The 19,704-nt window shown below is 53.6% G+C and overlaps 1 protein-coding gene across 3 annotated transcripts in view; it reads right to left on the reverse strand.

Moving 5' to 3' along the window:
* The window catches only part of CDRT4 (CMT1A duplicated region transcript 4), a 28,819-nt gene extending 15,159 nt beyond the window's left edge, over positions 1 to 13,660 (reverse strand). Inside the window, exons 1-3 of one of the 3 annotated variants that reach the window (XR_007906240.1) lie at positions 13,560 to 13,660; positions 11,430 to 11,554; positions 10,007 to 10,113 (exon numbers count right to left, since the gene is read on the reverse strand). Coding sequence is in view for 2 of the 3 variants with exons in the window: in XM_051797576.1 (XP_051653536.1) it covers positions 10,007 to 10,034 (28 nt within the window). In the remaining variant the exon portion in view is untranslated. Of the gene's footprint in view, positions 1 to 10,006; positions 10,114 to 11,429; positions 11,555 to 13,494 lie in introns of all 3 variants that reach the window. The other 2 variants (XM_051797576.1, XM_051797578.1) reach the window with 2 other exon arrangements.
* Positions 13,661 to 19,704: the final 6,044 nt, after the last annotated feature.

The raw sequence follows: 19,704 nt of genomic DNA on the forward strand, positions 1-19,704 counted from the left end.
AGATCCTCACCCAGCATAAATCAGCACCGTGTTAGCAGAGCCAGAGCTTTATGACAGCAGCAGATCTGGCTCAGGCTCAGCCCACAAAACCAGCTGCCACCAGGCTAATGCAACACAAATTAAGCATAAGGTTTTCCAATCGAGCCTCACATCAAAAGTAGAGCTATCTGATTTAAGTTACAGGCACGGGTCCCAGCTAATATTTGGTTTACCTTAATTACTGGGCTATTAGCCTCTGCAGCAAACTGAGCTTGATAGGCAAGATCCTGCTGGCAGCCAGCATGAACTGCTGAAGAGTCATTTCCACTGATGCTCCCCCAGACACCCAGTGCCACAACCACAGTTGGCTCCATCTGCCCCGTGGAATTCAGATCACTTTTCCTGTGAAAAAGCTCTTGGCTGGGATCACATGTACCCACACATCTGTGGAGCCCAGCCCAGAAGGACCCAGCGCTGCCAAGGGGTCCATCCAGCTGTCAGGTGGTGCCTGTTTGACATGTAAAACAGACACAGTGTTAATTTGAGCATTGCTGGGCTTCTGGCTGCTCCTGCACCACAGAGGAACAAGAAAGAAGCTCTGGGTTCCCGCTCTTCCTCCCTCCCTATTTTGGTGTCTGTGATCCCCACAGAGTTTCACAGAGAGGAAGTAGATGAGTCAGGGAAGCCACATATTTCTCCTTTACCAAGACATACTATAACATGACTCAGTAAACACCAGGGACAGAACATGTGCAGCAATCCAGAAGGGATGGGGGAGACTCCCAGGGTGGCTCAGACCCAGACTCCAAACTCAGCCTGATAACCCCGGGGGGTTCAGCTGGTTGAACACTCAGAGCTTGCTGAGGAGAGCCCAAAGCGTTCCCACTGTGTGCTTCATCAGCAACTCAAACACTGCTCTGGCAAGTCCCCACTCCCAGCTTGTGAGCAGCTGCTGGAGAAACCCCCTCCAACATCCATTCGAATGGACATCCCCATTTCTGTCTGGGAATGGCTTCTCACTTGCAAGCTGGACAGAGACCACATCAAAAGGCCTCACAGAAAACATGTCCCTCCTCACCCAGCAGCCTGGCCTGAGAGGCAGGGTGACACCTGCTCCTTCCTAGAGTGTCCCTCAAGGGGACACTTCCATCCTGTCAGTCACTCACAGCCCCTCAGCAGTGTTGGCTGCTGTTGTCACATCAGGAGAGGGCACTGAAGGGGTCTGTGGTCCCACCACAGCCTGGCACCCCCCAGGGCTGTGACCTGCCTGCTGGGCAAGGCACTGGGATAGAAATCCATCTCAGAGAGGAAGGAATCTCATGTACCTGGGCAGGTTCGAGCAGGTGACAACTAAGAGATGAAGCTGCTCTTCCATGGATTTCCTGGAAGGCTGAGACAGCCACAAAAATCAGCTTCTCCACACCTCTGTGATGGGGAGCAGGAGGCAAAGCTTTCAGCCAGGCTGTCTCCTCTCTTCCCTGCCTACCCAGCCTGGAAGGATTTTGGACAAGGACTTGCACAGACCCCAAGAGACCCCAACCCTGCAGCACAACACTCCACTTTTCCCAGGCTGTTTTGGAAGCTCCATGAAGGAGCTGTGCTTGCAAACCACTATCTCCAGCAGCAGCCAGAAGGAATTTCACTGAGCAAGAGGTCAAGCCTCTGTGGCTTCCAACACTTCCCTTCCACAGGGCAGCCCCTAATCAAAGCTTGTTGCTTTATGTGCAGTGGTTCACAGAACTGCTGAGGCTGGAGGTGCCTCTGGAGATCCTCTGCTCCAACCTGCCTCCTCCCTGCAGGGCCAGCAGCAGGTACCTCAGGAGTGCCTGGGCAGATTTTTTTATAACTGAGGATGGAGACTCTTCTGCTTTATGCTTTTTCTGCTTTAACTAAAATCCCAGTCTCTGATCATGGAAAAAAGGTTTTTGTGTGAAGGCATTCAGATCAGGAGGCATCCAACCTCAACAGCAATAATGAGTTGAGCTGTCTGAAAGAGAGCTGGGAGGAAAAAATCTTGAGACTGGAACTATTTTGCTGGAATAAATCTGCTTTTCAGAGCTCTTGACTTTCTGACAAGATGAAAAACTCCAACTGGAAAATATCCACTTCACATCAAAAACCTGATCAGGCAAGAGAAGAGAAGACTTTGCCTTTGAGTGAAAAGGATCTCTCCAAGTGGAAAATTTGTACTGTTTGTTTTCATTTTGTCATTAAATCCTCCTTAGCACAGGAAAGCATTCCCAGACAGCTCCACTGATTAGCAACTGGGCTGCTCTGCCATCCTGAGAAGTGACACCGTGCCCCAAGCACAGCATTCCTGCCACTGGGCACTGCTGGCCCCACGTGCCTCTGCTCCTGGCTGGGGTTTCTCATGGCCCCAGACTGCCTCCTGCTGAGCTGGAGGCCCACAGGACATGTCATTGCCCAAATATCTCCAGGGCTTCGAGCCAAGCTCTGCACTCAAAAAATCCCTGCTCCAGTTCAGCTCCAAGCCCTGCTTTTGGCTTTGCTGGGCCCAGAGTTTCAACCCCCAGCCCTGCATGAGCAACCTGGCCCTTTGAAACCACAGAATCACAGAATCAACCAGGCTGGAAAAGACCTCTGAGATCATCCAGTCCAACCCATGACCCAGCCCCACCTTGTCACCCAGACCATGGCACTGATGCCACATCCAGGCTCTGCTCAAACCCCTCCAGGGACGGGGACTGCACCCCCTCCCTGGGCAGCCCATTCCAAGGGCTGATCCCTCTCTCTGGGAAGAACTTCTTCCCAATGTCCAACCTAAACCTGCCCTGGGGCAGCTCCAGGCTGTGCCCTCTTGTCCTACTGCTGGTTCCTGGGAGCAGAGCCCGACCCCCCCGGCTCCCCCCTCCTGTCAGGGAGTTGCAGAGAGTGAGAAGGTCTCCCCTGAGCCTCCTCCTCTCCAGGTTGAGCCCCCCCCGCTCATGGATTCATTTGGGTTGGAGAAGCCTTCTAAGATCACAGTCTCCAACCATTCCCCCAGCACTGCCAAGGCCTCCACTGAGCCGTGTCCCAAAGTGACACTCTAACACAGCTCTTAAACCCCGAGGGACTGTGACTCCCCCACTGCTCTGGGCAGCCTCTTCATGGAGCAGGAGTGGATGGACAAGGTCATCTCGCCCCCCAGCTGCCGTGAACGTGCATGTTGTGAGAGCCCAGCACACATCCAGGACCCGCCCCGCATTCCCTGGAGATGCCTGGCTGGGAGGAGCGGGGTGTGTTCCCTTCTGACACGAGCTGTTCTGGACACAGCCTGCAACGTGAGCCAGGGGCTGGAACAGCAGCTGTTTTTAGCAGGAAGATGCTGCAGGGCTGTGACAGCCCTAAAAATGCGAGGTGGGAATGTTCAGTGTGCGGCCAAATCAGCCTCGGGAACTGAAACACCACTTGGGACAATTCATCTTCCACGGGAAGGGAACATCCCCCAGCCCGCCCTCCTGAAACCCAGGATGACCCAAATGGGGCTCCCCAATCCCTTACTCCTGAACAACAAACAAGAGAGAACAAAGGCATAAAAGGAAACCCCACACAGACCCCCCCACCAAACATAACCCAGGAAGGGACCGGAGTGTACGAGCAGCAGGAGCTCTCCTGCTTAGTTCATCCACGTGGATTGGCACATTTATCTGCTCCAATGACTTTCTGAAGTGGTTTAGCTACAGCAGATCCTCACTTGTGTTTTGTTTTCCCCCACCCCAAGGTCTCCAGTGCTGCTGCTGGAGCAGCAGTGAGTGCACACGATGATAAAGGTTTTACAGGTCCAGGAACAAAATTCCCTCAAGTAGTTGTGGTTGCTGAGTTATGGTGGGGTTTGTGTGTTTTTGGGGGCCTCCTGGAATGACCTGAGTGATTGAAGCACCTCCTTGATGATTCATTTTCCTACAAGTCCCTGATGGATGCTGCACACCACAGAACAGTTTATCTTCAAAAGGAAAATATAGGCCTGTATTCCATCAGGAATGTCACAGGAGCACAGCAGAAGGACCCTCCCAAGTGAACTGGGTTTTGTGCCTGAGTAGCCCTTCCCAAACCAAACCTTTCCCCTACGATCCAGGGCTGGGAAGTCACTTTTAACAAGTGAAGCTGAGAACAGCTCTGTCAACAAGGAAACAGTCAGAGCACTGGTGTCACCACTCGCGTGACCCTTTCTGTATCTGCCATCTGCAGCAACCTTCTGTCAACCACCAGCTTCACTCAGCACAGGAAATTCTCCCCATTTTCAGACCACAGCTCATCAGAAGGGAGAGCAGCTCTCCCAGAGCCCTGCAGCCCTCCCAGAGTCCTGCAAACAGGCCATGAAAAGCCAAAACAAATGCTTTCTCAGGACACAGGGTGCTCGTGCTTTTTGCCTGTGGCTTGGTAACTGCACACAAAGCTCCAGAAATCTGATGAATTCCTGCAAACAGACATTCCTGTGACCAATGGATGCCCTGCTCTCCTACAGGGACCAGTTCTGGCTTGGACCAAGACTCCCTTGAGCACCATCTGATCCCTATGAACAAATCCCAAGCACACTTCAAACCTTTTTTAAAGCTAAAAGAGGGTCAGTTTAGATTAGATATAAGGAAGAAGTGTTTTACAGTGAGGGTGGGGAGGCCCTGGCACAGGTTGCCCAGAGAAGCTGTGGCTGCCCCATCCCTGGAAGTGTCCAAGGCCAGGTTGGACGGGGCTTGGAGCAACCTGGGCTGGTGGAAGGTGTCCCTGCCCATGGCAGGGAGTTAAAACTGGATGATCTCTAATGTCCCTTCCAACCCAAACCAGGCTGTGATTTTCAGATAGCACAGCCACATTTGGACTGCCCCCAAATCAGCACAACCCCAGGCTCCTTTCCCTAGGATTGATGCTGGAACGTGAACAGGGACACACTGACCCAAGTGCTCATCACCTCCACGGTTCTGCAGCTTCAGAGCATCCTTTCAGCACCCTTTAGGTGGCAGCAACTTTCTGAAAGCTGTGGGAACACTTGGATAAGGGAAAAAAGATTTAAGTCTGGGAGATCAGTCTGGGTGAGCAGGAGGTCAGGGATAGAGCTGAGTGTGCTCACACTGCCCAGACATACACACAGGCTTGATGGCTTGATGGAGCTGGCCAGCAGTGCCAAATAAATGCAAGGAACACATCCAAAATGGTCCAAAGAGCTTTGTGGTGATTTCTAGAGGAACTGTTAATCCTTTACTACACAAGTTACTGTGTACAAGCTGCTCCATCAGCAGGACTCAGCCCTGGGCCCACGTGGGCTGACAGGGGCCACCAGGCAGCAGCTCAGCGGGGACAGAGGTGCCAGCAGGACACGTGTGATCTCACATTGAAACCTTCAGATCAGCCACTCCCAGTTAAAAATGTGCACTGCTTTTCCACCAGGATGCCCAAGGGTTTTGCTTGCAAGTTTGCTGCATCTCTCACACATTCCTGCAAGGAAGCTTTTGATATCATTTCCAAGAGAAGCAAACACCAACTCAATCTGGACACCAGCAACACAAGATTCCTAAGAAATACGAGTGTCCACCACTGAATTCATCACTTCCTGCATTCTCCTTCCTGAGCTGTGCTCAAGACAACATTCCTTTGAACTTCTGCTGAGCTGTCCCTGGAGAACAGCTCAGCCCTCCAGAGTTCAGCCTTCCACCACCCTCTGCTTGCTCCTGCCCTGATCTGCATTGCAGAAAACACGACAGTGAAAATCAGAACACAATCTTCCCAGGGCTGCAGAGACAGAGGGCAAAAGCCAAAACCAGTAGAACAAGTGGCCCCCACAAACCTGAGCTGGTAGGAAAGGGATGTCTCAGATTAACACTTCATAAAGCTGGTTGATTCAAAACAAATGAGGCACCCTCAAATGAAAGAACAGGCCACTATGTCCAAAAGCATCCAGAGGTTTTTGTCGCCAGCTGTGACACACCCTTGGCTGGAGCTCCCTCAGCAAAAGGTTCAGCCCCTCTGAGGTGCTGGGCTTCCAGAGACAAGTCCCTTCCAAACCATCAGCCACATCAGCCACCTGTGGGACTCAACCCTGCACAGGAGACATTTGACACCCCAAACCACCCATTGGATCTTAGATCCTCCTTATTCAGAGGAGCCAAATCAGGGCATTTGGATCCAATTAGTTTTCCTCATCTGCCCTGAAAGTCAGCCAGGGCTGAAGCTGCTCCAGCTGCACATATGGCTTAGAGCAGGAAAGGCACAAGTCCCTCAAAACATCCTCTTCAGGATATATTTCCCAATAGTGCTGTTCCTCACTCCAAAAGCAAAACCACTCCACTGAAGTTTTCCTTCTCAGCAAAACTGATCATGGAGCAACCTTTGTTTCCCATCTCCAGCCACGAATTAACAAACCCCTTGGTAGGTTTGTAAGGAGAGCCCATGGCTGAGACAGAATAAAATTCCTTAATTGTTTCTTGGGGTTTTGGTGTGGGGTTTTTTTGTTAGAAGCAAAGAAACTCCCTGCTGCAGAAAGCCATCCAGCTCACACAGACACCTCCCTGTGCTGCAGCAGTGCTCCTTTGGCACATCCAAGCTGCAGCCAGGAGCCAGAGCTGGGAGGAATGTCACACCCCAGGGGCAGACACAGGCAGCAGTGTTTGGAGCCAACCTGGGACCACTGGTGCTCCACACCAGCACCAACCCAGCTGGGCTGGGCACACACCCACGGCCCCTGAACATTTGGAATCACGAGATCTCACATTTTGGGGAGGAAATATTTCTTTGCCCAGCTTTCCCTGCTGCTCCTCCATGTCCTGAGGTCAGCAATGAAGGCAGCCCAGACCCAACAGCCCAAGGCAGACCTGCTGCTCTCCCATTTTGGCACAGCACTGCTCACCTGACCTGGCACAGGGCACCAGCAAGAGCTGGCACTGCTGTCCTGTGGGCAGAGCAGCTCTTGCACACCACAGCAGCACTGCCAGCACACCCAGGGGCTGCATGGCCCTAGAGAGATTTTAATTAGGACCCTCTTTCATGGTCCAGATACATTCCTTCCTGTCAGTCCTCATGGTACAGGAACAAGCCTCAGGTGGCACAGCAGAGGACAAGTGAGATAATTCCTGCTCCTTGGCTTGTGGAAGTGAGGAAAGTTTGTGGAGCCCAGCTGAGGATCTCACCCATTTGGGTCTTTCTTTGGGCTGAAGTTCAAAGAGATCTGAAGGTTAAACCCTCAGCTTTTGTCCAGCTCTGGGGTAGATGGAGAAGAACCCAGATAACCAATGCTGGCCCCAAGTGGTGTCTAAGGAATGGGTGGGGATGGGTCTGGCTGGGCAGGACAGACTCTCAGAGGAGCACCCAACAGACCCAGCTGTCTCCAGCTGGCCCGTGGGTACCTTAGAGCAGCCCCCAGGCTTCCCTGGGAATAGGGAAAAGCAGTCAGAGCATCTCAATTTCCTGCTCATGCTTCAATTCCTATTTAACCTGCCTTCTGGATCCGTTTTTCCACTATCCAAACTCCAAAATGAACAGACATTCCTTTCAGCAGAAGCAGCCAGGGCTGCACTGATCTGCCTGAGCCCCTGCAGAGTTACTGACTCCAGCTCTGGCCAACCCAGACCACAGAGGCACGGGAGGAAGTGAGGGCCCATGGCTTATCCAGCAGGTCCCAATCCAACATCTGCTTCCTATGTTCCCCTGGGCAGGGCTCCAAGTGCATGGAACACATACATCTGCCTGTCTGTCTGCATGCAGCACATGCCATTTGTCTCCTCCAACACTCCTGACCACTGATCCCAGCAAACCTTGGTGGAGCAGAGGAAGAAGCAGCTCCCCAAGAAACACACCTCATCCTTTGGGACAAAGTCAGGCTACCAAATCAGAGCTGCAAGTGGAACAAGCAGTGATCCCTGCCCAAGAAACAGGGCTGTAGAGCAGCTCAACCTCAACAGGCTGAAACCAGAGGCACACAGGGCATCCTTGCCCACAGCAGGCAGGGCTGACATAACCCTGGCTGGCAACAGAAACCTCTGCAGCTGGTGTATGGACAGGGCTGGAGGATCCAGGGGAAGCAAGGAGCCCACAGGGAGCCAGTCCCACCCACCTTGAGATGTCTGGAGCAGGACTGCACCTCAGCACGTTGTTTGGCTTCAGGACAGCCTGACCCCTCATCCAGCCCCAGCCTGGGGGAGCCCGTGGGGTTGTGGAGTCCTAATGAAAAACACCTGATCCCCTTCAGGATGGTAAGTGTCTCACAGCCCAAGGCCAGCTGATCCACACACCTAGTCAGATGTGGTGGCCTCAGCACCCCCAGGGCTCCCTGCACTGTCACTGTGAGGGGCACAGGGGGCTGTGAGGACCAGGGCACTGTCCCAAGAGGGGACAGGCCTTGCCAGCTGGCAGGGGATCTCTCCACAGCACCCAGGGACACATCACCTGAAGCCCACAAGTCACCAACAGGCAATTCAAGAGCTAGTTAGAGCTCCTTGAGCTATTTTCTTTCACAGCACACAGGCTGAAATACCCTGTTAGAGGTGGCACAGGAGTTTGTGCCTTCAACAGAACAGCTTCAAGCCAGCTCCCAGTCCTATGGCAAAATTACAGTCATGGCCCATCCCAGCACCATTTTCCAGCTATTTCATACTCTTTTTGTTTGTATAATCTTCAAACTTAAGTTGAGCACCTCATGCAAAAAAATATAGCCCGGTGATCTGTGAGTTAATGAGAGAGCACAGCTACATGGAACAGCTACATACCCATTTCTCTGGGGGCAGAGAGAGCAGCACCCAGCTTTTTAAACCAAAACATCAACCTCTCTGGATGGAAACATCCTTGTGCTGCAAATTCTGCTGGGAAAACAAGGACAGCCCAGGATCGTGGTCCTGCTTTTGCACTTGGAGACCACGTGTAGCCATGGGATTCACTGGCCAGAGATGGCAGGAAATGTTACAGGAAGGTCCTGAGAGTGGGAGAGAGACAAGGATCTCTCAGAGGTCCCACTACAAGGCTGTGGCACAACCAGAGTCACCTGCAGCATCAGGGACCCTCTTAGGTGGAAGAGCATCTCTACTTGCACACACAGCCTCACATGCAGCCACAGAGGCTGAGCCAAAATATTCCCACCCCCAGGTAGAGGTCTCAGGAGCATGTAGAGATGTAGCAGGTACATGCAAATACATGACTGCAGGAAGGTAGAAAACATCCAGGAAAATGCAAAACACCAAGAATTAAACTACAGATTCCACCATCACTTAATTAGACCGTAGACTCCATCATCACCTCCTACCCAGAGGTGCAGGAATTACACCCCGTACACCCACGGGCAGGCTCTGAGGGCTCTGCAGAGCCCGGTGAACACACAGAGTTTGATGTTCATACTACACGTACCGCACCAAGCCACACAGAAAGTGATTTCTGTGTTACCTGCTGCAAAAACAAGTTCCCTGCCCATTTCCATTGCACCGGCAGCGAAGCCTTAAACGAGCCACTAATGGCTCCAATTAGCCGCTAATCAACCTCAATTACTGGGCATCCCTGATCGGGGAAATTACACCTCGGGAAGCACCTGCTACAAGAACTTAAATGAGCCTCACTGTTTTCTGCTGAGCTGCCAGTAACAAAATCCGAGTATTTTCGGCTATTTCAGGGCACGCATCCCACATTTCCTAAGGAGGTGACTCCTGACTCCACTGGGAGCTGCAGGACACGCACGGCGAGGGCTGGCCCGGCACAACCAACCAGGGTCAAACAGAACATTAAACCTTATTTAGCACAGCAGAGCCCCCAGTTCCCAGCACAAAACCATCTCCCCGTGGGCAGCCGCAGACACCAAAGGTGCGGCTTCATCAGTGTTCCTGCAGCCGAGTTTTAAATTTCGGCTCAGTAGATCTTTAAGACCGTAAGAAATCCCGGAGTTTTGCAGGAGACCAGCGTGGGTGAAGTGCCCTCGCTGGAGGGGCACACCGTGGGCATCCTCCAGCTTCCTCTGCTTTATCCCTGCCCTGGGCAACAACCGGCAGGATCCTGCCCATCGCCCCGGCACGGGGCACCCCCTCCCCGGGCAGCCCGGACCTGTGCCCAGGCTACTTACTGAAGGTGTCAGCAGGAGGTCGTTCCATCCGTGTCAAGTGGCCAAATTCATCCTGCTCTGACAGCTCCAGGATTTCCTTTAAAAAGCTCCCCTTTGGCTCACTGAGTCTGTAGTGGGGGCACCAAGCAAGCAAATCAGCATTTGGCGAAGTGGCCAAAGTTTTCTTTCCCTTTTTCCCCACTCAGGGCCACGGGTGAGGAGCAGAGTGCAGGAGGTGCCCTGCTGCCAACCAACAGGGTTACTGCAGAGATGTTATGGTGCTCTCCCTGCCCGGCCTGGGAGTGCAGCTCCTGACTGAAGGGCTTGGAATCAGGCTTTGGGTGCTGGGCAGTGCACACAGAGCTCACAGCGCTGGAATAGCACTGGGCAGGTGGCAAAGTCATGCATTTTAAAGAAAAAAAACCAGCACAATGAGAAAAATTTCGGCCTCACCCTCCAGTGCTGTGTATTCCTTAACACTCCACACTCAGACTGGCAGTGCTGGGACCCAAGTCCCTTCAGAGTAGGCAGCTCCAAGTGACCCCCATGGGTGTCCCCCTTGACTCCCTGCACACCCCACACTCACAAGGTTCCCTCACCAACCTGGCCCCAGGTTTCCCACAGCATAGTCACAGAATCCCAGAATGGTTTGGGTTGGAAGGGACATTAAAGATCATCCAATTCCACCCCCTGCCATGGGCAGGGACACCTTCCACCAGCCCAGGTTGCTCCAAGCCCTGTCCAACCTGGCCTTGGACACTTCCAGGGATAGGGCAGCCACAGCTTCTCTGGGCAACCTGAGGCCCAGACTTCTGGTTTCTTTAAGTCCCTTCATTGTGGTGCAGTGATGCAATAACAGCTCGAGGTGGTGCCTCCAGGGAGGGACCCCAACCAACAGAATCCCTTGGCTTTTGTTCCCTGACAATCAACATACCCATTCCAGGGGTTATTTTTGTGTCTGGGGTCTGTTCCCTGGCTGCTGCAGAATCCCAGGGTGACTGACCAGCCCTCAGCTGGCACCACAGGGCCTTGGTTGGTGCCAGTTCCCAGTTCCTTGCCTGGGGTTCCAGCCATTCCCCCACCCTGGGCACACACCCAGCTGCCTGCACTGGGGGTGCTCCTCATCTCCAGTTACCCCATTGCACACACTTTTCCACCTCTCCTTACCCAGGGCACTTGGCTTTGCACCACCAAAAAAACAAGCCTATAAAGCGTGGGACTGCTCTGAGAATCCCAGTCTCACCCCCTGCCAGCTGGGAGCTGGGCAGTGGGCACAGCCAGGGGCTGCAGACACTCCTTTGTTTTCCTTTTCAACACTCTCCCTCTGGGCTACTGATCCCTCAGACCCAGCTCACCACTCCCTTCTCTAAGTCACCTTCCCTTGCTTTCTCCTTCCAGTCCCAACCTCACCCATCCCCATTTTCATGCCCTCAGCCCCCAGTACCTGTGGATGCTGCAGCCAAGCCTGGAGCAGGGCAAGTTCTCCAGGAATTAGGCCCCAGGACACACCCAGGAATCCAACCATTGTTGGGTGCCTATGACAGCACAAAACTACTTCAACAGCAGCACCTGATGAAGTTGTGGAGAGGTGGAAGTCAGCCCAGCTGCTGGAGGTGCTTTTATCCCCCAAAGCCACCTCCTCAGTCAGAGCCATCAGCTGAGCCCTGATGCTCCAGCCCCCACTGCACACCTTTAAAAGGGCATTTGAAATGTCTTGGGGAATTTCTCTGCTGGGTTTCAGCTGGATCAGCCAGCTGGATAAAGGCTACCAGGGCAGAGGCACTCAGTGCACTGCTACAGAGCTCGTTTCCTTAGGAAGTAACCCTAAAATCAGCCTGGATGTCTCCAGTTGTTCCTGTTGGCCTGTACATGGCCCTTGTACAGCCTCATCTGTCTCTCCAAACTTTTCTTTCTCCCCTGGTTACCTCCCCACAAGGACAAGCATTTGTCTGGGCAGCTGATCCAGATCCTGTGTGCACTCCTGTGGCAGTGCAGGGGCTGTATCACCATCCTCCTCCCACACCAGCTCTCCAGAAACTACAAATCTTGACTAGAAAAAGTCCTTCTGGTCACTTTGGTGCTGCTCCCTCTGTGACTCTGCTCCTGAAGCCTGTGCTGCACACACAGCTCAACTGATACTGAAAGAGGGCAGGGAAAGATGGGATATTGGGAAGAAATCCTTCTCTGTGAGGGTGGGGAGGCCCTGACACAGGTTGCCCAGAGAAGCTGTGGCTGCCACTGGATCCCTGGAAGTGTCCAAGGCCAGGTTGGACGGGGCTTGGAGCAACCTGGGCTAGTGGAAGGTGTCCCTGCCTATGGAAGGAGGTTGGAACTGGATGATTTTTAAGGTCCCTTCCAACCCAAACCATTCTGGGATTCCATGATATGATGCTATGATGTCATCCTTCCTACATCCTGTGTGAACAAAATACCCACATCCAGCCCTCTCAAAGCAACACCAGTTAAATGCCTAAAACAACACTGGCCCATGCACACCCTGGAGCAGGTCACCAATCCATGGATATTGCCCCCCAGATAATTCAGATGAGTCTATCCCATGGTTATCACACCTGCCTGAGTGTTCAAAAAGCTGGAATTAATCTGTGGCTCCATCCAGCAAACATCCTATTTTGCTGACAGATTGGAAGTTTAATTAATAGCAGGAATGTATGTTAAGCTGCTCTGCACAAACAGGCTTGGTCCGTCAGGGGTGATACATCCAGAAATGCCTCTGAGATTTGAGGCAAGAAAAGAAACCTTAAAAGGCCCCAAATGTTCTCATGTTATGAGCCCGTGCCCAGGGACTGCTCATGCCAGGTGCTGCTCATCAGCCCATTCCTTTGGCTCCCAGAAATTCGGGATTTGAAACCCAAATTAAACCCACCGTTAACCAGAACCTGCTCATTTGACACCACGTGGGAGGGAGGGGATCCCATCCAGAAACTCCTGCAGCCTCAGGAGACCAGCTGGCCCAGTTCTCCCAGCCTCCAGCAGCATTTTATACCCTTCTGCAGGCCAATGTGCACCAAAGTCAATGCCAAACATCTCAGCTTCCCCTTTTTGGATGCATTAATTACATGAGCATCCAGACAGCTCCTCCTGCAGTGCCCACTGGCTGTTCTAGTCTTGGGAGAAACCACGTTTCCCATTGGAGACTGTGGAAAGGGAGACTTTGAGGGGCTGTGTGGGAAGGACACACATGAACACCTGACTATCTTACATCTCCATCACACACTGGTGTAGGAAAACCACTATAACAAGGAGAACATCCACACAGAAGCAAAGCTAATACATATTTTGGGACAAGTTCTGCAGGCACAGGGAGCTCGTCTTGGGTCCTGTAAAAGCTGACTACTGGTCTAAACCATGAAGTAACAGCCCAGCTGCTGCCTTTAGCATGTCTTTGCATCCCCACACGCTGGACATGGGTGTGTGTGTCCATGCAGAGGGTGCAGAGCATCACCAAACCCCAGCACAGCCACGGAGCACTGCTGTGGATCAGAGCCTACCTGGCTCAGTGCTGGTTGTGTATCAACTCACAGACCCTTGGGACTTCTAAATATTCTGCTTTTACCTCCATGTACTTAAAGAAGATCCAGGCTGGCCTCAGGAGCTGCAGCCTGCTGGAGCAGGAGATGGATTCAGGGCAGATTCTGTCTTACACTGAAAAGCCACAGAGAGGAATGTTTTGCAATAGGAGGAGCAGGAACGGGGTGACCTCATAGATACTCCCTACACAAAGCCTTAGGGAGCTTCTGATTCCTGCCAGAGCTTCCAGTTTGCTTCTTACGACAAACTGGAGCTTGTGATTCTTCCCAGAGCTTCCATTTATCTTCCTATGACAAATTGCAGGAGGAGTGGAGTCTGTGGGAGGAGGCTGGGCAAGAGCCCCTTCACCAGGGAGTTACAGGGCTTTCATCCTGTCCCTGATCCTCCTTCCCTGCTGCAGTGCAGGGATGTGTGTGCTCTGAACCAGAGCTGCTGTGCTTCCCCTCTCCTGGTCCCTGCATGGGGGACAGGAGGGGACAGGAGGGGACAGGAGGGAACCACTTCCCCCTGCAGCCCCTCACGCTGTCTGTGATGTCCCACCAGGTCAGTCCCCCCCACAAGTGCCTTTAGGCACAAAAATAGATGTTTTCTGATGTTTTCTCTCTGGAACACGTTGCTCTCATGGAAGGAGCTGATTTGCACCTGCAGCAGGTGGGTGAGGGCTCCCTGCAGGAAGCTGGGTGTAATTCTTACCCGACTGCACATGGGACAGGGATTTGGACGCTCATACTGCGTCTGGATTGAGTAATGTCTCTGGCAAGAAGCAGCAAGTTTGGGAAGTGTGTAATGGTGCCTCTCGTGCCATGAGAGCCTCGAGGGATTCCTGGCTGTGGAGGGAGGAGAGGACAGACCACCCATGCAGCCACTGCCCACCCCGGGGCTCTCCCAGCGGGCAGGACTGGTAATGCCAGGGCAAATCCTGCACCCAAACCCGTGGATATGTCTCCTCCCTGCTGGCCTCCCCTCCCATGGGATCACCCCTGAGTGGCCAGAGGAAACAGCAGTGTGACCTCTCCATGTCCTCAAAGAAAGGGTGAAGGCTGAGCCAGATGGGGAGGAGGGAGAGCAAACCTTCATCTTATGTTTGGGCAGATTTTAATAACCACAATCCTGAGCAGTGCAGTCAGACAGAGGGAGGGGGACGCCCATGGCAGGGGCAGAGGGTGGGAGCCGGAAGGGACCAAGGTGGGGCAGGATGGGGAGGATGCTCCCAAAGACAGCAGGCAGAACCCAGCAAATTCAACTGAGCCCAGCAATTCCACCTGAAACAACCCCAGGAGAGGGAGAGGGGCTGGTTATCCACCCAGAGCAGCCCCTCTCTGGGACAGGCAGTGGTCAGGGATTACACGAGCTGTCACCATCCCCATTACCAGCAGCTGTGCCTGGGTACAGTCTGGCAGCTCTATCCCTCCTTCCAGGGAAGCTGGGGGCTTCTGCAGCTGAGCCTCTTTGGTAGTGACAGTAACTGTTTTCATGGAGCATGGTAAATAAAGAGGCGTTTGGGGAACACCCAGGGGCAGAGCCCTGAGGCCCAGCCAGGAGTTTGGGCGCTGAGGTCACCGCTGTCCCAGCCCCAGCGTGTCCCAGCCCTGTGCTGGGAGGAGCAGGGATGGAGGCAAGGAGGGCTGGTGGGTGCACCCAGCTCCCCCCAGCCCAGGGGAGAAAGGGTGAGGGGAGGAAAAGGGATTAGAGCTTTGGATGATGTTGTTCCACCTGAGAGAGCTGTGAGTTGCCTGCACTGTGGATGTTGTTTGCCCCATCCCAGAGATGACAGCAGAGGGGTGGCTGAAAGGAACAGCTCTCCAAGGCAGCTGTGATGGAAGAAAAGCAGGTCTCCATCCTGCAAGGTCATATTAAAGTAGGAGGATGCAGTTTCAGAATAAGCAAAAAGAGGGGTTTTTTCAGTGTGTAGTTAAACTGTGACAGGTCCTGTAGGTGCTGAGCTTGTACTGGTGTAAGAGCAGCAGAGAAGTTCAGGGAAGAGTTTCCATTGGGATGATTTATCTACACTCCTGGAAACCACCCCTAGCTTGAGCAGTCCTTGCCCTGGGAGAGCCTGTCCCTGTGGAGGAGGAGTTGGCAGCTCTGCAGCCACCCACCTCTGGCCACTTTGGGACAGTGCTATTCCAGGGATCAGCCCAGCCTGGAGCTGCCCAGGCAGCCTGGATGGCACCAGGCAGTGATGCCAAAGGATTCTCTGGCCCCAAAGGACACAGAAGTCCAGCACTGAGGAAACACATTGACATCAAGCACTAAGGAGGCTTCCAGGAGCTCTCCCTGGTTCACACATTCCTGGAAATGAATAATCACTTCCTCTGGGAGCCCCCAGCCCCGGGAAGAGGCGCTCCAGCCTTGCCCTGGAAAAAGCAGCATGAGGACAATCTGAGCCATCGTGGCTCCAGGCTGGGCTCTGGCAGGGCAGGGAGCCAGAGCCCCTCCTGGTGTGACACGGATCCGGCCCGTCCTGGCCAAGCTGGGCCACATCACTCCCACTAAACCCTGTCCCTGCAGAGCCGGATCCACCACGCAGCACTGACCCACACCAGCCTTCTTCCCCGGGCTGGGGCCCTTTCCAGATGCCTTTGCAGTGTGCAGGAGGGATGTAACCACTTCCAGGATTTAGGGTTCATAGCCAGAGGGGCTCATTCTGTGCACAGCGAGGGGGATCCAACAGGGCAATGCCTGTAGAGCCAGGCTGGGTCCTGCTCAGGATCACATCCCAGAGGTCTCACTCCAACCCAAAGGTGGGTGTGGTGGGATGCTGGTGTGATCCAGACCTACTGAAGAGAGGGAAAGCACAGTGGCATTGTGTCCAGCACAACATTGTCCCTGTGTGTCCTCTGCTCGTGCGAGGTAGGTACACTGGTAGCTCTGTTTGGGGAAACTGAGGCAGGGAGCCAAGGCAGCCCAGTTCCTCCAACAGGGTCAATACTGGAGCTGTGGTCAAAGCCTGGAGATCTTCTCGTGGTCAGAGAAAGTTGCAAGTCAGAGGAGTTGAGCTGAGGACATCCCCAGCCCCAGAAAATCCCTTTCTGTCCTGCATCACCTGCGTTCCTCCTCCTCCATCTGGTTACAAGACCCTCAGGGCTGGGCTGACACAAAGAAGGTCTCCAGTCACAGGGAAGGGCTGGAATCCCACATTTGAGGGTGTCCCCAGCAACAGGAAAGTGCACTCACAGTGTCAGAGACACCAAAGCTGCCCCTGGTGGTAACACTGGTGGTCAAGATGATATTTTGTGTGTGTTTGGTGGCGTTTTTTTCCTAAATTTGTGCATTTTGCTCATTTCTCACACACCTTGACCTGTCTAGATGAGGTTTGCCTCCAACACAATGGGAGAATTTGGGGCAACATGAAGGATGATGGCCTGATGTCCTTGTGACTGGTGAGAAACCATCCCTCCCCTCTGGGCAGGAGCACAGCAGCCAGAGGACAGGGACACCATGGCAGAGCTCCAGGTGGCAGGGAATGTCAGCAAGGGATGGGAGAACCCAAATGTCACACTGGTCACATTACAGGGAGGAAAGAAAACAACTGGCCACAGATTAAAAAAAGGGGAAGCCATGAAGAAAAGTGCAAAATTCTGGCCATGGCCACAGATCCTGACACGAGGTCTCCTGTCAGCCCAGAGTCCTCCCCGTAGTCCTTGGTTAACACAGAGAGCAGACCCCACATCCAAGAAAATAAGAAAATAACAAGGGTAATAATTTGATGATAATAGTGTTGGCTATCTGCTTTGATACCCAGGCCAGGCCTGGCAAGGCCAGGTTGGAGCAGCTTGGGATAGTGGGAGGTGTCCCTGCTCTGGGGGTGGTTGGTCTTTAAAATCCCTTCCAACGCAAACCATTTGGGACTCTATGATTCTGTGACACTGAGTTTCTCATCCTGGCTTTCCCAGAGCTCCAGCAAAGCCCTCAGCATTAATTTCCACAGTGTGATGGAAAAGCGATGCCGGAGGGGTCCCGTGTCACGACACGCTCATGGAAGTGTCCCGGAGCTTTCCGAGGGGTTTCCAGGACTGGGCAGGATTATTTGGCCATGCCCAACTAAACATGTAACTCTTTGCAGTTCCAGCTTCTTCAGGAGGGGCAGAGGAGGGGCAGGACTGAGCTCTGCTTGAGGGGGGGGGTGGGGAACGGACCAGGGACAGCAGCCAGGGAATGGCTGGAGCTGTGTCAGGGCAGGTTTGGGGTGGATATTAGAAAAAGGTTCTTCCCCCAGAGGCTGGTTGGGCACTGCCCAGGCTCCCCAGGGCAGTGGGCACAGCCCCAAGGCTGCCAGAGCTCCAGGAGGGTTTGGCTGATCCTCTGGGGCACAGGGGGTGACTCCTGGGGATGGGCCTGTGCAGGGCCAGGAGTTGGACTGGATGATCCCTGTGGGTCCCTTCCAACTCTGCACATCCTGGGATTCTGTGATTCCCTGCTCGGAGAAGCTGAGCTGGGACACAGACCTGCACCGATCTCGGAGCCCCCCAGGTCACTGTGGCCCGGGATGTGCCACATCCCCCCAGCCCTCCCCAGGAGCGGCTCCGGCGGCTTTTCCAGCTCTCGGGGTGTGTGGGAGCCGCAGAGCCAGGAAACCCCAGCAGGCTGTGAAAGGGCAGAGGGCAGCCTTTCCAGGGGCCTTTCCAGGGGCTGCTGCTTCGCCCTCGCTGCCGAGCGAGCGCTGGGCAGGACGAGATAAGGGGATCTCCGGGAATTCTGAGTCACCCCCGGCCGCTCGGCGGGGCGGGAGCGGTGGGAACACGCGTCTCTCCGCGAGTGTTTCGGACAGTTCCAACGCCTCTCCCGACACATCAAAACAACTTCTCGGGTTGCCAGGGGGTGGGGGAAGTCAAGGACCACTTTTCCTGTCTGTGAGCAGCGTGAGTAGGGATAAACAAGCAGCCTCTCCAGGGTGATTTCCTCCCCTCCTCACGCTGCCTCATTTATTCCCTGTAGGAAACGTTCCAATGCAAATCAGCCCCACTCTCCCTCTCCTCATTCATGGCTTGGGCTTTTTCTTGGAGGAGCAAAGTGCCAATTTGAGACTCAAGACCTCATCTTGGCAGTGGCATCTCCAGAGGATGGAGATTCAGGAGAAGGTTTGGGAGGCTTAAACGAGGGCCCTGGCACCCGCTGGCACAGGTGGGGAGCTTTGTCACCCAGGATGGCTGTCATGGCCTTGCTCTGTCCACCCATGGCCACACTGGCCTCTTGTCTTTCACCTTGTGCACCCAAACAAAGTCTGTCCCTTCACCCACATTTGGGCAGTTCCCAAATAAAAACCCGGGATAAAAGCCCTCAGCTCCATGGCTTTGGATTGGTCCAACACAACGAGCCCATGATGACCTTTCCTCATCAAGGAACTACAGGAGCTACAGCCAGGTCTTCCCCCAAAGATCCCATCCCAGGGAGCAGAGGCAGAAACTTTTCTGGAAAGCTGGGATATACCCTGGTTTATTGGCACATCCTCAGCTTGTGTTTGGGTTGGTGGGAAGAAGAGGTGCAGCCAGGAGATGCACAGCTCTGTCCTGAGTAATTAAATATTGAGAGTAATATTCTATTCTGTTGTAACTGGGGAGAAACAGGCTCTTTGGGGAGTGGGTTGACACGTCTGGAGCAGGGCACCTCAAACCCATCTGGGGCACCACAACTCCCTGGGTGTGGGTGGGTGCTCGTGGGTGGGTGTTCATGGGTGGTCCATGGGGTCAAAATTCGGTGAATTTGACTTCACCTGTATGGGATTGGTTTAAACCAAGTGACTAAAACGTAAATCAGTGAATTTTAACCTTCTGCTGTGGTTGCTGATGGCTGATACTGTTCCACTACCAGCCAATGCATGTCATGAACTGCCATAAATTGCCCATCTTAGAGTGTCCAGCCAGCACTTCCACATGGATCCATGTCCATGCTTTAATCTCTCCAGACACTGAAATCCTTCCCATTTCCCCTTGCAGCTGCTGAGTCCTGCAGACTTGCAAGGTTTCAGCCTTTCACTTGTGTTCATTTATTTTTTTTTTGCCCTTTCCTTGAAGGACTGTGACACATCCCACACATCCCACACATCCCCAGCCGTGTGCCTGCAGGACCCCGAGGCTGCTGGCTGCGCTCACTCGGGCGTTGCTAATTCATGTCTTAAAAAAATAGCTCACAGTGTCCCCACACAGGGCTGTGAGCACCAATATTTGGCT

The sequence above is a fragment of the Manacus candei genome, unplaced genomic scaffold (assembly GCF_025592945.1).
Source record: "Manacus candei isolate 608988 ecotype Guabito, Panama unplaced genomic scaffold, ASM2559294v1 h1tg000047l, whole genome shotgun sequence".
Taxonomy (NCBI): Eukaryota; Metazoa; Chordata; class Aves; order Passeriformes; family Pipridae; genus Manacus; species Manacus candei.